Source organism: Lepisma saccharinum, chromosome 1 (genome assembly GCF_977018435.1).
Source record: "Lepisma saccharinum chromosome 1, izLepSacc3.1, whole genome shotgun sequence".
Classification (NCBI taxonomy): domain Eukaryota; kingdom Metazoa; phylum Arthropoda; class Insecta; order Zygentoma; family Lepismatidae; genus Lepisma; species Lepisma saccharinum.
In genome coordinates, this window is record NC_139229.1 from 84,973,136 (window position 1) to 84,990,809 (window position 17,674).

Here is a 17,674-nt window from a genome sequence, read left to right on the forward strand (position 1 = left end):
TACTGTTATTTAGATCTTAATTCTTAATCACTATTGTATCATGTGAAATGCAATGGAAACTAAAATTTAACACATTTTCATTGGAATATTTGAATTTGAATAATTCTTTCTCTACAATCTTTACACTTCCTGTTATCGGTTAATAAACCATTGTTTGGATTATATGAAATAATGTGAACATTATTGTTTTTTTAAAAGATGTGGCCAAGTCAAATATTTGCACCCACACCAGAAAGTATGGCGCCGCCACTGCTTCGCTGCCTCTTTAGGCTAATAATCAAGATGAGGAGGAATGAAATTACATGAAATTACACAAGTTAAAAATGCGTAGTATATCATAGACAGTGTACGTATAGCTTTCAATTACATACAGAACCACACAAAAAATCACAAGGGGCCAATGATTCAAAATTCAACAATCATTTGGAGGCAGGTAAGGAAGAACAGTAAAATTATTAACATGAATCCCCTCTAAGAGATGTGTAAAAATCGAAAGTTTGCAGTAACGGTGTCCTATACACTAAAAATTAAAGAGTACGACAATGATAATTATCAAATCACTAGACTTTATGATGGGCGGAGGTTTTCACTGTTGTCCAGCTCTGGGTTAAGAGATGTGAGAGAAGCAGTGGCGTGCCCAGTGGGGGGGGGGGGGGAGTTGGGGTCATAACCTCAGTATTCTAAAAAAGGAACATCAAAGGCAGGATGGCAAAATGAGACCTGACTACTTCAAAAAGTATACGTAACCGTCCCCCTATCGAAATCTTCTGCACGCCACTGGTGATTGATTGATTGACTTTGTGTTTTAAGTCCACTTTATGGACAGATAGGCTAACTGGGATTGGTCTTACAGTTTAAAGCGGGATCCGAACCACTATGTGCCTCCACCGGGTATCGAACCCGGGAACCCTTACCGCCTTTGATGAGAAGCATCTTACATTATTCCTCTTTGCAGTTTTCCTCCTAGGCATGTAGTGTTGCATTGCCGTTTCCAAAATGCTAAAATATAGGGTTAAAGTTATTGCAATGTATACTGTCATATCTTCTTCAAGAAATCTTTGGATTGCCATACAGTGCGTGTTTGCGTGTGGTTTTTCTCAGGCACACATTTATAGTTTTCATATGAACTTTTAAAAAGCAATGCCACATCACTAACAATTAAAGAAAAGGAAAGACTATATATTCCGCACGTGTCTAAAGGTGAATAGTCTGTGTGTTGTAGCACGTGACTTGGTCCAGTAATGAAATCACCTCTTTAAATCTTCCTTGCATGCGAGGAAGCTTGTGCTACCTATATCCCTTCACGACCTTGATGCTGGATTATGTTGCTTCTCGGCGCACGCGGAATATAAAGTTGTCGTTAAGCGTTATATTGGTTTTGCCGCCTTGAAACGGTACGAGATAGAATACATTGCACCGCTGAAGCACTGCGATTGTTTTATGCCTAATAAAGATATTCAAAGTAATTAATTTATAAGGCCAAGGTGAAATGTTGTGAAAAGAAAGCCATTGTCATTTGAACTCTGTTGTTCTTGTAATTAAAGGCAGTGGCTTGCCCAAGGGGGGCGGGTGGGGATAATACCCCCCCCTTCGCCCATTATTCCTAACAAAAGAACGGCAAAGGTAGGAAAAATAATAAAATTAGGACAGACTACAAAACAAAGTATTCGTACCCTCCGCTTTCGAAAATACTGGGCACAGTGGCGTAGCCAGAAATTTTACTTGGCTGGGATCAAGGGTGGATATATATCTTAGGTGGGCTCTGGTTCGGTAGTCATGGCCAGGGCCGCCGATAGGAATTTTTCAAAATGGAGCGACATTCATGAACGTTGTGTTGTAATGGAGCATTCTTGTTCATGGCTCAAATTCATAGCTACTTACAATGCAATTTTTACAAATATTTTGAATGCAATTTTTATTAGTGTTAAAAATTCGGCATATACATTTCCTGTATTTTGTAAAAAAAAGAGAATATTATAAAAATAAAACGAAATAAGCTTTCATCGGTTAAAGAAAAGCTTCTCGAGGCTTTTACAAGACAAACAAAGCTTGTAAACGTAATAATGAAAACATTATATTCCTGATAACATTTAAAAGAAATAATTTACCAAAACTCATTTAATCACAGTTACCGGAATACTAAAAGAATTCTAGAATTACCATTTTGAACAAATTTATTCAATAATTTTTCCCTATTTTTTTAGGTATACTCATTGTTTTTACATGTGTCAAAAATTTAATTTGATCATTTTCGCGCACGTAATCATTTTTCGCACGTTAATGAAAGGAAACCAATCTAATGGAGAACCTAGAAACGTTCTTCACTTTGAAGTGAAACTGAGTTATGTTAGTCAATTACTAAGGCTTTATACTATAACTATTTACTATCTTGTTAGTTTGCGTTATCTAAATAATATCATGTATCCATTCTGCTAGAGCCCACCCTCGCCCACCCAGTGGCGCCGCCCCTGACTGGGCACGCAATGATTAAAGATCATGTTTTCATCACTCAACACGCTCGATCACTGAGGTGGCGTGAAGTTGTGACGTGCAAATGGTAGCATGGGATGTATAAGTATTACCAAGCTAACTGTCCATTGTAATGTTTCTCTTTGTTTTACACCGTGAGAGCTTCAAGTATGGAAGCAAAACAGCAAACAAGCTGCTGATAACCTATGCACAAGCATACGTAAAAATCCATCCTTTAAAAACACGTAGGGTGCAAGACAGAAAATAATTTAAATAGTCATTGACAATTTTCCGAGCAATACTTGTGTATCCCACTGCATGTACCGTCACCGGCAATAAAAATGGGCAGCCTACATTCTGAAAGACTCGCTTCCCTGCAGGGCGTTATGTGTGTTACGGCGATAAGTGGATTTTAATAGCAAATTTTCAATGGCAACTTCTACTGCTGCCTTAGAGTTAGGCAACACACACAACGCCTTGCAGGGAAGCGAGCATTTCAGGATTTATGTGTTCCACTTCCATTTTTATTGCCAGGTAACTGTACGAATCGAAGCGAGTACGAGAGCAGCCCCTTCGAGACGAGACCGAGATTCTCGGCCCCATTTGAGACTAGATAAATATGAAAAGTTAACCCCACATAAAGAACAACAACAAATACGTAAGTATTATCAAGCAAAATGTCCATCACCGTTTTCATTCTCTTTGAGCAATGAGAGCTTCAAGAATTGAAACAAAAGTGCCAAAGGAGCTGCTGAAAGGGCTCGAGACGAATCGTTAAAGAACGTTATTCTGTCTCCCCAATGGCGTAGTGTCTTCGCTTTGCAATCAAAAAGTTCGATACCCGGTGGAGGCAAACAGTTGGTTCTGATCCCACTTTAAACTATAAGATTAGTCCCAATTAGCCTATCTGTGCATAAAGTGAAGTTAAAGCAAAATTCGAAAAAACGCTATTGAGAAAAGTTATTCACCTTAATGACCCCTAAACGCTGTGAAAGTTTTGTGTTTATCCGTTGTACGTATAGAAGTCTCTCACTAAGAGAATACTTTATTACTAATAATAACAGTAAAATAATAGTTTATAATATTAATTATTGTTCGCCATTCAATTTCATATCAACACACACACAAATATTTCTGGAGATGGCCGTGCACTATTGCTTTGCTTACACGTCGATAATCGCAGATTTTTTTTTCGGGGTGGACAACTGAATTGTCAAATTGCACCGTCTAACTAGTCGTCTTCACTTCGAGTAAAAACGTGACGTAAATTAAATCAATTACAACTATATCGAGTGTTCAGTATCGGGCTTGGGCGTGAAGGTGAACGTGCCCTGAGATTACAAGACTAGTACATGTATTTGAAGCAGTTCCTTTTTTTAAGGGACCAGCAACGTTCTTGTGAATAAATGCCTTGTTTGTCCTCTGTCCGAAAAAAAATCTGTAATTATCGACGTGTAAGTAAAGCAGACGTGTAAGTAAAGCAGTACTGCACGGGCATCGCCAGAAATATTTGTATGTGTGTGTGTGTGTGTGGGTGGGTGGGTGGGTGGGTGCGGGGTCAGGTCGTTGATATAAAATTGAATGGTGAACAATAATTAATATTATAAACCACACTCCTCACAAAAAGTTTGGAATATTGTTATATTAGACAATAGGTGATAGACACGGTCTTGGAATTCAACCACACATGGTATCTGTTCGGTGAACCTTCTCGTCTTTTCACCGACATATGCCACCGTGCCTATCGCCTATTGCCAAACAATATAACAATATTCCAAACTTTTTGTGAGGGGTATATTATCTTACTGTCAATTTTATTATTAATAATGAATTTTCTCTTAGTGAGAGACTTCTAGTAGATACACTAAGCGAGTGAATATCTGGTTCATTTGATACGGTTCCTGCATCTTTTAGATAACTCTTTATTCTTTGCATATTTTATATTTCTGCAACACTAACTAATATATTTCTGTTATTTACTATCAAAATAATAAAACTTTTTATCTTCATCTAACTTGACATTTTGCTAATTGCCCGGTGGAGGGAGAGGTAGATTGTCTGGTTCGACCTTCCTTCTCTCGCAAAGCAAATTCAGTGATGTACATTATTTACTTCTTCTTCTTCTTCTCCTCACACGTGTCCCTATCGCTCCATTGCGATTTTGGACATAGGTACTGAAGGAATGTATCAGACAAAATCCGATATCATCCCGCGCGTAACTAAACTCTTCCTCCTATTTATAAACATAAATAGGTCCTTCGCAAATTTTAACACACAAGACAACACAGAACTCTTCCTCCTATTCACAAAAGTAAATAGGTCCTTAGCGGTATGAATGGGACGAACACAACACACACGTCCGTCCAGGGCCGTATCAAGGTTTGTGGAGGCCCCTGGGCAAAATGTTTTGTGGGGGGCCCCCATTTTTTTTATTTTTTACTCGGAGCTTTATTAATTCAATATGTTAACCACCAACTTTCAGCAGCTGAAATGGTAGATCTGATTTTAGAATCAGTAGTTATTCACAATCGAACATATCGCAGATAGGTTTGCAGGGAAAATAGCGCAGTAAAATAAAGTTACAGGGCAAAAATTGCAGCGCATTAGCAGCAGTAAAATTCTGCGTCTAAATGTCTACAGTATATTATGAAGACTGAGTGAACACCGTAACTACAATATATAGTAAATACTAAGGGGGTTCAGACGGAAACAGAAAACTGAGCAGTAGAGTGTACTTACGTACATTATTTATTATAAATGTTATTATTTACAATTAAGAGTAAATATGTCACTACACTTTCTTCAAGAAAATTCCCAAAGTCTTAACACTTATAGTAGACACACTTTTCTTGACTTTTTCGCCGAAAATTCGTCTACTATATCATCGAAGTCCAATTCACGAAGAAGTTCATGTTCAATGCTTAATAAACAAAGATTGGATAAGAGATCCTGTCCCATGGCAGCACGAAGCCAGTTTTTCCAGTTTTTCACTAATTTCATTTTTGAGAAAGATATTTCTTCGTTGCAGTTTGTTACCATCAAGACCAGAGAATTTTGACATTGGGAAATGTATTACGGAACGGGTCCTTACATACAATATTATACATAGGTAGTTCCATTGGTATGTGTTCCTGATGTTTGACATTGCTACTGCTTACTAGGTGAGCAAACTGTATCAGCTTATTCTGTAGCGAGGGTTCCAGATCCTCCTCGTAGATGCTCGCGAGCTGCAGATGTAACTTGTGATGGGAGTTGCCACTGCAAGTTCATTTAGAATACTGAACCTCTTTGCGACAGTTTCATAGGGAAAATTTGAATTTGAATTTAAAATTTTGGGAGCGTCAGCACTTAGGCTATTTTTCTCCCGTCACATTATACGGGGGCCAGCCCCTTACCATTACAAATAACAACTCTAACGTTGCATAACTAAAAATCTTAAAATCTTCTGACTTCTGTTAAAAGCTGAGGCTGTAAATGGGCACTCGGCACACACAAGGACAAAAAACAGGACACAACACACAAAATTATACTGGCCATAGTGCCAGTCGCCAGAGCCTCGTTAGTCTTTAGTCCAGGGTGCACTACGTGGAAGTGAGGTTGACTTTTGGGCGCCATAGAAGAAGGCCGCCCCTTACACCCCCAAAGGGAAAAATCCTGTCTGCGAGTGATGAGGTGATCTGATCACTCACTGGTACGAAACTTTTCACTCTGAAATGTTCACTAAACGAGAGGTTCATTTTCATACTCAAGAGGATTCAGTCGGACGTTTCTCACCCGCTAACGTGAGTGTTCCTTAATGAACTCTTCTGTGTCACTCCTTTTTCTGCCTATCTCCTCATATTCAGAAAACAAGTTATTTTTTGATTCTACGAACTTTTTTAAAGATCTCAAAATGTCAATAGCATACTGAAGAACTAACCTTGGATCCTGGAGTGCTTCGCTCCTAGCATCAAATCTATCTAAAATGTCATTCTAGAAGACGGTTAACAATGCTATTTCCAGGAACGACATCTGCCATGAGAGCCCATTCGCTTCACTTCTTACAATACCCTTTGTCATTGCCTATTTCGACAAGTAGTCAGGGGAGGGGTTTGAGGATCTGAGCCTCCCTGAAATCCTACACATTTCTGATATAAATAGTGTATAGTGGTATAGCTTGCCTCCTGCAAATAAATTTTTTTTAAATCTAATGGTGTCTTTAAATAGGGGTGTCCAGAACAGAATTTTTTTGGTCGGGATGGGAAATTTCTTTATTCCTGACATTCGGGACGGGACAAAATTGTCATTTCCAGAAATGTTCGAAATTTCCTGAAGCTCTGAAAATCTCGAATTCTACATGTCATTTTCAACTTAAGTGTTCCAGACACCTGCAATGCAGAAAACGTCGAGAATTAACAAATTTTTAAAATGACCATTTGGTATTTCCTGACTGTTTGGGATCCCGAAAAGTAATTTGCCGAAGTCTGAATCGGGATGGGGATTTTTCTTCCCAATCGTGGTCCCGACTTTTCGGGATCCCGCACACCCCTACCTTTAAGAACAGAATAATTAATGCAAAGCACTGTGATTGGAATGAAATTACATGTGTTAAATATTTGATTTTGAACATATTTCAGACACCTGTGTACAAAATATACTATGCATTGAGTACACACTATGACATTTTTTTCTAAATTCTTAATATCCTATTCACTTAACTACTCATATTGATTGGTGTTACGGATATACCTTCAGTAGCGTGCTTTGGAATTCTGAAAAAAGGAGAGGATGTAATGCTGAGTATACTGTTGTCTAAGCAATTATATATTTTTTTTGTTCACAATATTACCCTACTTTCAAAAGACGAAAGATGTGGTTTTGTTGTTTAGCGTTGCTTTTCTGCCACTTTTGACTAATTGTGACAATAAAGGTAGGGCTGGGGACTCACAAGTAAAATCCATGTCCCATTGCCCACACCGGGGTAGAGCTAGTGATGGGCATAATCGAATTATTTGAATAATCGAATTGCAATAGATTGTTGGAGAAAATAATATATATGAATAATCGAACGATTTTGTGGAAATGAGTGATTTTGAACTGAATGAATCGATTGTGCTTGATCGAAACTATATAAGGAGCGGATTGGTGGGATGAAATCATTCGAGTGGAAGCTCTTGTACTGACAAGAGGATGCTGCTTACGTGTGACAGCTGTACCACGCTGTTACATACTGAAACGTGTCGCTTCAGTGGTCGAGCCCCGGCACACGTATGGACGTTCCTCACAATCTGTAAATCAGTTCCATGTAACCATCCTCGTTGTCACAATTGACCTAAATTCGGAGCAAAACGACGTAAAGTAATTAACATTATTGGACCCAGCGGCAGCGATTAGGGCAGTTTCCCCCACTTTTGGCCCCGCACCATGGTCTCTCAAGCCTTCAACACCAAGAGAAAGTGAACTGTCATTGCCCCCACCCCCTTCCCCCAGTGTTTGAACCCAATCACTGCTACTGACAAGACCTATAGTAGTGAAATCATACCGTATATTGCCTCTTGATTTTTTATATGACCGCGTAGGACAGTGATAGCGTGACAAAAAAAAATAGAAAAAGGGGTAGGGGGAAAATTGGTGATGAATTCTGAGTGTGTCAATGGGGGTTATTTTTGAGTAAACAAAAAAATAATCGATCAGACAATTCAATTATAGATGGCGGGGAAAGAACTTTCGGTTTGGGCAATTTTCCAATGTAAACAAGTGGAATACAAATAGTCACCGAGCTTATTTTCTTACAAAGGATCGGATACACACAGGATCACTTGAATTTTTTGAGTGCTATAGAGAAACAAAGGTGCCTAGAAAAGATTGACAATTTTGCCAGTCCTTTGCAGATTTACGGAAAAATAGTAGTATTTTCCAAGACAATGTTGATCTTCTACCAACAGTTTTGTGTTAAGACTTCTGCAGGTTGAAATAAACCTTACATAAATTATATACATGGAAATACTTCAACTTTACAACAGTAAAATGTATAATTTTCGACATTGTGTAGTCAAACACAGCACCTTTAATTTTATTATATGCCTTCTTAGTAGTCTCATATTTTGGCAACTTTGTGGAAACATGCCCCAATTCTTACAACTGACATGCCATTTTAAAAAACAACCTTGAATGGTGCATTGTGCTTTCAACCACTACCTGGTTTGCTGCACACCTTTTAGGCAGAGTTTTACAGATTTCATAAAATTTAATTAACCCCTCACCATACGGGTTTGCAGCAGTGTTGATTATTTTTTTATTTTTAAATTCACTGCTGCCGTGATGAAAATTCCTAGCAATAATGATCAACATACACTGAATATTGCTTCTCTTTCTTCATATTACTCAAGTGAGCAGCATATTTCTTGGTAGGTATTCTTGGAACACCCTGTATGAGAAAAAAATAATGTCTTGAATAGGCAGTCAACCTAGGCACAGCATGTATGTGTTTTACCTATTCTCATCATAAATTTCAGCCTTATGTTATGACGGAAATATTTTTTGCTGGAAAGAAAATCATTCTGAGATGCAGAATTTCTTTATTGTTTCATTAAACAAAAAATATACACAACATTAACATATAAAAAATAACAAATCCTCTGTGCTGGTAGTTGTAAATACAGGCACAATGACTAGTTTCAAAGATCATTTTTCAAGTATTGCTGTGCATTTTCAAGGCCGACAGATTCTTACAATATATACTTTTAAATAAAGTTAGCACAACTTTCTCCTTTACATAATTGGGGTACTACGAAGCTACTCATAGTAATACAATTGGAACATTTTTGGTTTGTTTAATCATTACTATGACAATAAAACCGAACCAACTAATGCTTCCATAAATACATTAAACTTATCGATCACACATTATAGTGGCACCGACGGAAAGTGAAACAAATCAGCAGGGCTAAAAATACACTTGAATTGATACAGACTACATTGATGATACTGTAGATACTGATATTTCATCATTTTAGCAATTTATAATTACTGAAATAATAGATTTTATGACAATTATGCACAATAAATATGATGCATCAATTCTGGAGTGGTAATGTTTTGTACATATTAGGGAACATCTGGGTTCTGGACTTCAAAGAAGTATTGTTGGTAATGGCATTTCAAATCTACGTTTCTTTTTTAAATTCCAAGACAAATAACACTAGTTCAGTCCTAGAAGTTATACACATCAAAAATTTTGACATGTATTTGGTATTACAACTTAGAAAATTTGCAATAAATATGATTCAAGTTTACAATGAGCCAACCAAGCATTTTACAAAACATAATGAAAAAAAATACTCACTAATCTGCACAACTGGTTTTTCAGCAGATCTATTAATATCATTGATTTTAGTTTTGTAACTAGCACTACAACACATTCCCAAGAGGATGGTGGAAGTGCGATATTAATAGAACTTCTAAAAAAAACAGTTTTGCAAATAAGTTACTTCATTTCAGTATAATAATTTGTCTTTCTTTCCCAAATCATGAAAACATAAATAATCATTACTGTGCAAGGAAATAAACGTGTTTATGTAAGCAAATAATCTTGATTACAGCCAGCACAAAGCAATAATAAGTTACTCTGTATTTTAATGCAGAATTCTCTTACACTAATCATGAAGTAACCTATCTTACAACGTAAATACAATGTGAAAATATGTCAAATGCATTATAATAATAACATTTCTAATAATTAAAATCAATCGAAGTGGCTTCATCAAAGGCAATTTGCATGTGAGCTGTACATTAGTTTAATGTACGATAACACTGTCTAACCAATATCAATTCAAGACCACTTTCCCTTCTCTAAAGTTCAATTCTACTCTTTTGAAGCGTACCAAAGTGAAGACAAAAGAAACACAAAAAATGTTTACATCTATTTTACAACCACAGGAAGTATATCACGATTCTTCTTAAAAGTTCGCATAACCAATGTTGGATATTGCAAAATAATGCAGCATATGTTACTTTTAAAGTGGTTTTCATTCTTGTGGTGATGTTTCGTTCTGTTTCTCCAGAACTTTATGAAGCTTACACAACCAAGATATACTCACAGACACAACCTTACATGGCTACTCATTCTACACTGTGTGTGTATATGCACATATGTATTGTGTGTAAGATTGAAAAATATTTGGGAAAACAAGATGAAACACCACAAGAATAGTACCATTACTTTAATAGTAACATTTAGTGTATTATTTTGTAAAACTATAGGAAGTAGGAAGCTCACAATGAATGAATGCTATTTATATATAAAAATATCATGTACAGTAAATGTACAAGTCAAGATGCTTTGTTTTTATTAATTACATTTCAATCCCACCTAATATGTACTCGCAGACAAGTGTACATAAACTGAGGAAATCAATAAATATAAACACAAAAACCAAAGCTGTAACATTAGCAGCCACATTTCACTATCTCCCCTAGTGATACACTGAAGTAAAACCATCAATATTTAACATTAACCCTAGAACACTAAATGTTTTCATAGTATGTACTATCACTAAACATTCGTTAATTTGTTTCCTTGAAATAACAACCCCTTTTCATTTACTAATTAATGTATTCATTGGCATTGTAAAATCCATGACATATTAGTGTTCTACAGTTAAAAAACTGAATTGGAAAATGCAACTTTTTCTTTGCTGAGCTGCAGTACAAATTAAACAACATTACAAAGAAATGAAATACTGCAATAAAATATCATAATTCTGTGTGCAAAAAATTACAACAAAATTACGCTGGCAACACTACAATGTGGAATGATATTCAACACCATACAATGAATAAACATCATTTCACGAAACAGGAAGTGCAAATTCCTCATATAAAACAAATAACAGATCCTAATGTTTTAATCTGCTCTAATAAGCACTGTATAGCTAATCATTTGCACATTTCCTGTTTTTGAATTTACAGATCACCAATAGATTGATTCTAGTAAGTACAATATGGTTGGAAACGCATATGCAAACAGTTAAGAGTGAACTCATTTTACAATCAACAGTTTGACAAACACTAACTCTGTGACAATCACATGGAAATTTTCATTACTGTGCAAATTGCTATGGGGAAGAGGTGAGGAGCTGATGGTGGTGATGGTGACATCCAGTGGCGCCAACTTACATGGGTCTGTGATGCTCAAGCCCACCCAATAATTTGTCGTATTGTTATTGTTATATATTTGTTACAGTGATTCATGCTGGAGTGCTTAATGAAATCAGTATAAACATATTAAAAAAAAATATGTGAATGCATTGTTGGTCTGCATTAATATCATGGTTGATGGATTTTTATGAATTTATAACTCGTGTGTTTGAGCTTCACCCAGTTTTTCAAAAGTTGGCACCCTTGGTGACATCTGACTGTAACCCATATTTTTATACACAGAGAAGTATAATAGTAAAAAATAGGAGAGCTTATTATTTGAGAAAGAATATCATGATATTTCATTTTGATCAAGAAAAAATAAAAGTTGATTTCAGCATAAGATTTCTTTTATTGGAATTATTATTTTTTCCTTATATGAAGAGCAACTAAAGTGCTCCCCTGTGCTTTGCACCATGCCATGAAGGCGTAAGGGGGTGTGGAGCTAGGGCACCACACTTTCTTGAACACAGCAGAAGTTGGGGGTGATGTGATCAGCACCATGCCCCTTACCACCTTTACCTCCCAGAGTTTCCTCCAGGTACCCACTTTATACAATGTTGGGTGGGCACTGGAGCCACTTGAACAGGTGGAAAAAAATTCGGTTCTCCCCCGTCGGGGATCGAACCTGGGTCTCTCGCATGGTAGTCAGATGTGCTAACAAATGAGATACCATGACTTAAATAAACATGTTTTCAAAATGCATGAAGATCTTGAAATCAAATGGAAACATTTATGAAACCTTACATTTGGGTAATTTTTAGTAAAGGGAAAATTTTGAATAACATTTCTTCAGTTTTTCTGTTATTAAAAATGCCTAAGTGAGAAATATTCTTCGAACTAAGGAAAATATAGTTTCAAAAACTTTATGAACACATAATAAGCCATTACAGAAAAAATAATTAATGAGGCTACCTGAATAGAAAAAAAAAGAAACTAGTAACACGCTACAGGGATACTCTTATTCGAGTATCTGTGATATAAAAGCCTGTGATGGTCACTGGGTTAAATTGTAAAGTGCTACCATTTTCATACATATTCAAAATTCATAACAAAAAAGCAACAGTGAAAAATTTACTGTTTGTGAATATTTACAGATGTTTGCATTGAATTTTTTAAAATTATTTTATATCACTATCTGGATACACTCTGACAGTACTGATGAATGATGAAATAATTGAGAGAACACATTTTATTATGGGAATTCACACCCACGTTTCCTTGTTTTAGTGTGTTTCATTACTTATTACAACACATAGAGATGTTTACATTAAATGGACGCCCACAATATTTTCATTTTCAATCCTATTCATGCAAGACTTGATTGTACTTCACGACATGTGTAAAAATTGACAATGACACTGATTTTTAATTCACAGTAATTATTGCCATATAATAAAAGCTTATGTGTACCTTTAACAAAACACATCTTAGAACAATGTAATTTGTAACAAAAAAAAGCAACCGAAACGTATTTAGCCTATGATAATTTCAATACATGCTTCATTCGTCTTAACTTATACATGACTGGTTAATCTGCCTACTATTTTTTACACCAACTTTTTCAGTCTGATCATATCTGTATGTGAAGTGAGAAACATTCGATTATCAGGGTTGCTACGATTTTTTGATTATGAAATTCCATGACATTTCCAGGTTTTCCAATCAAAAAATGAAATATTTCCAGACATGTTTATAATCATGATTTTTGCTTTTGAACCTTGTGTTTTTCAATTAAATATATAATCCGTTAATTACTATGAATATTTACTTTCACAACTTTTTTAGCAAATTTCATTCCACACACAAAAGAACACATAAAAATTCGAAGAATAAAATGTAAAATTACAATTGGCATCAAATGCATTGGATGCTACAATCCCGTGCATCTAGCCTTCAGGCTAAAGTAACAAGAGGTACATTATTTCACCATAGTGTCATAGAAAATGCTGCTTTCTTGCTTACATTTATAAGTACACAGTATCTGGAGAAATTTTTGTTGCATATAGGATTTCTATAGGAAATACCAACAAGACTAAGATATATAACATAATAGATGATAACCTCATCTTCACCAACCTTTCTGATAATTATGATCATATTGTCAATGTACTTTAGTTATCAATCAGATATCTGGACTGCAAGTTTTAGTTTGATAATCTTTATAATATCTAGTAGTATAAAAGTGAAAATTTATTACAGAAGACTGAGAATCATAAGAACGAAACAAACAAGTTTCTAAACTGAATCTTTTTTGGGAGTGGAGCCACAGGAACCAAATCCAGAAGTAGAGGGAACTGCTTGTTCATTTTGCAACTTCTTCTCTTGCAGACTCCAAAATGCACGTAAATTCCAGACAATCTGCAAAATTCCCTGAATTTTCCCTGACAAGCCAAATCTGTGACATTTCCCTGTTTTCCAGATGCGTAGCAACGCTGATTATGTAATGTGGTGAATACCTACTAGAGACCAGGGAAAGAATAAAACTAACACATAACAACACACTAAGATTTCAACTGTTCACAAGTTTTACACCTGTATTGTCAAGGATGCAAACGGACTACTAAAACATGTCAGAAGGTAAATAGCTGTCATCCTTTCTTTAGTCTTCTCCATCCTTGACAATGCAGCTAGGACACTCACGAAATGTTGAAATTTTAATCTGACACTGTGCGTTGCATTTTTATTAATTCTGTGGTTTCTAACAGGTAAGAAAAAGAACCACTATGTTGTGAGCAGTAATAAATACTATTTGCATGCAATTTTGTAGTACTGATTCTTAACATTTAAAAGCTCGAAAGTTAAATGTACCACTAACTTCATGGTTAACTACATACAGAAGCTAATTTTTAGTAACTTTATCTTATCAATCAGGCCAGCATCATTAACTACATGTATTTTCATATGAGCAAAGTTAATATTTCATTATTATTAAACTGATGCAGTGAAATTCAAAGCTCATATTCAATGAACGAATGAAAAAAATGGATACACAACAGTTCACTTTCCAAGTGCAATTTTCCTTCTTAAAATTAACTACCATTACCACTGCAATTTTCCTTCTTAAAATTAACTACCTCATGCAAACATGTGAACAAGAAAAGACAGACACTGGTTGAGAAATACAACACATTCAATGGAAAAAAAATCTTGAGCATTTCGTGTCTAACAAACTTCAATTTCAAAGCTTAGAAGAACTGGACTTGTCAGGTTACCAACCCAGCCATGGTGGTTGATTCATCTTGTGTAGAGGAACGTTAGTTAAGTTAACTGGTAAGTTAATCAGCGCATGTTTTCTGTTTAACTTCTCCAAGGTATTCCTAATTATATGCCTGCAACAAAATAAATTGAATGATACACTGCTTTCACATGGTGAGTCATATAAAATCAACTGAATATTAAATTATGCTTGTACCACACATGGGAAAAGCAAAGCGAGAGTGGGACAAAAGTCGCTGGTTCCCATGCACTGCATGGCAACGTCAACCGCACTGCGTTGCCTAGTTCGAGCATCAGACCGACCTCTCACCGGGGCAATTTTGTGTCATCCCTGACCTTTCAAGGAAATGCTGTCAGTTTATATCACATGGATTGCAAACACCAATGAGATCTTTCATTCGCTTAAACCTCCAAACACATGGGGTTGTGGTCAGACATGACAACAGCGCGAACTTCTGCCACCCATCTAATTTCATGGTCACAATATATTAAAACAAAAAACTCCATGGTGCAACAGGCCTCCAAGGGCAAGGGCCTGAAGGAGCAGCTTTTATAGAGTGATCACAAGAAAAAAAACTTCTGCCAAAAGTCTCCAAGCACCTTCCCTTCCCATTGGTTCAACTTGGGCCATAAGTAAGCATACTCTGCCCCTCCTCTACAGGTAGGAGTATGATGCACAGGAGTCATCTACGCTAGGGATGACCAGATCCGGATCCAAAAATTTTTCGATCTGGATTCGTGGATCCAAAATTTCCGGATCCAGATCCACAGATACGGATCCAGATCCACAGATCCGGATCCAGATCCATTTGATCATCCCACATGAGCGCTTATTTCGAAAGTAAGAATGTGTTTATAACATATTGTTACCTGCTAATATCTTCTAATATTTAAAAATGGATGTATGTGTGTGTGTTTGTTCCGGCATAACTCTCGAACGCCTGGAGCGATTTCAACCAAACTTGGTACGCGTATCACTTGCAATTTTTAAAAGAAATACTGTGGGGGTAAGACACCCCTGGCATCCCTAGGGGTGGGTGGGAGGGGGTGACATGTAAAAGTAATCGAAAACGACCTATATTTGTGTGGAATAAATAGTTTTCGGGGTCGCCAGGATGAATAGTGACACCCCGAATGCCGATCGACTCCCCAGTTCATCACCTATCAGGATGGGGTGTGAGAGGGGGTTAAAAATAAAATGTTAAAAATGACAGAGATTAGTGTCGAATCCATAGTTTTTGGAGTCTCTTAGCTAATTAGTAACATTCACGATGACCAAACTTGGTACATATATGACTTACAATCTGGAAAGAAATACTGTGGGGGTAAGACACCCCTGGCACCCCTTGGGGTTGAGGTGGGAAGAGGTGACATGTAAAAATAATCGAAAACGATCGATATTAGTGTGGAATCCATAGTTGTTGGGGTCGCTAAGATGAATAGTGATATTTCCAATGCTGTTCAACTCCAAGACACCCCTGGCACTCCTAGAGGTGGGAGCGTAAAGGGGGTGACATGTGGACATGTAAAACGTCCGATATTAGTGTGGAATCCATAATATTTGGGAATCGCTAAGATGAATAGTGACTCTCCCAATGCCGTGCAACTCTAAGACTCCTGGTACCCCTAGGGGAGGGGGTGACATGTAAAAATAATCGAAAACAACCAATATTTGTGTGGAATCCATAGTTTTCTGGGTCGCTAAGATAAATAGTGACACTCCCAATGGCGTTCAACTTCAATACACCTTTCGTACCCTAGGGGTAGGGGTGGGAAGAGGGTGACATGTAAAAATAATCGAAAACAGCCGATATTAGTGTGGAATCCATAGTTTTCGGGGTCGCTAAGATGAATAGTGACACTCCCAATACCGTTCAACTCCAAGACATGCCTGGCACTCCTAGAGGTGGGGGTCGGAACGGGTGACGTAAAACGACCGATATTAGTGTGGAATTGATAGTTTTCGGGGTCACTAAGATGATGAATATTAACAGTCCCAATGCCATTCAACTTCAAGACATCTCTGGCACCCCTAGGGGCGGGGGTGGGAAGGGGGTGACATGTAAAACGACCTATATTAGTGGAATACATAGTTTTCGGGGTCGCTAAGATGAATAGTGACACTACCAATACCGTTCAACTCCAAGACACCTCTAGCACACCTAGGGGTGGGGGTGGGAGTATGAAATGTAAAACGACAGATATTAGTGTGGTATCCACAGTTTTCGGGGTAGCTAAGATGAATGGTGACACTTCCAATGTCATTCAACTCCAAGTTCATTTTACACTAAAGTTAGAATTAATTATTTTCCTGTCTAATACAAGATTGGGATAAATAAATACCCGAGCAATGCCGGGCAATCAGCTAGTACATATACATACATATATGTATAGTGTGTGTGCGAGCGCATGCGCGATTTGTAATTAATACACTTAGTCTTACACTTTGTAATTATATAACACTGCATATATTATAATGTTTTATTTTAATTTTTAAAACTAACTGTAGAACATTTGTATAATTTTTGTATAACATTTCTATCTTGTTAAATGTGTTAAAGGTTTCACCCTGGAATGGAATGTCTCACATTTGTGTGTGTTTCCATTTCCAATACATTCGAATGAATACATATTCGTTTCAATGGCATTTACAAAATCACCTCTGACATTTTATGTTAAACAAATAAGATTATTTTTGTGCACGAGTGTGTTAGACGGTGCATAGCAAAGTAATTTAGGAACAACACTTGAAAAAAATCTTGTAGGACTAACTAATGAAAAATTTCCTTGTAATCGAAGATCATAATAC

At 36.7% G+C, this 17,674-nt stretch overlaps 1 protein-coding gene across 1 annotated transcript in view; it reads right to left on the reverse strand.

Moving 5' to 3' along the window:
• Positions 1-14,002: 14,002 nt before the first annotated feature.
• Positions 14,003-17,674, reverse strand: part of LOC145997286 (PRADC1-like protein) — a 30,218-nt gene continuing 26,546 nt past the window's right edge. Inside the window, exon 5 of the mRNA XM_083134180.1 lies at positions 14,003-14,978. Coding sequence (XP_082990306.1) covers positions 14,858-14,978 — 121 coding nt within the window. The 3' untranslated portion in view covers positions 14,003-14,857. The remainder of the gene's footprint in view (positions 14,979-17,674) is intronic.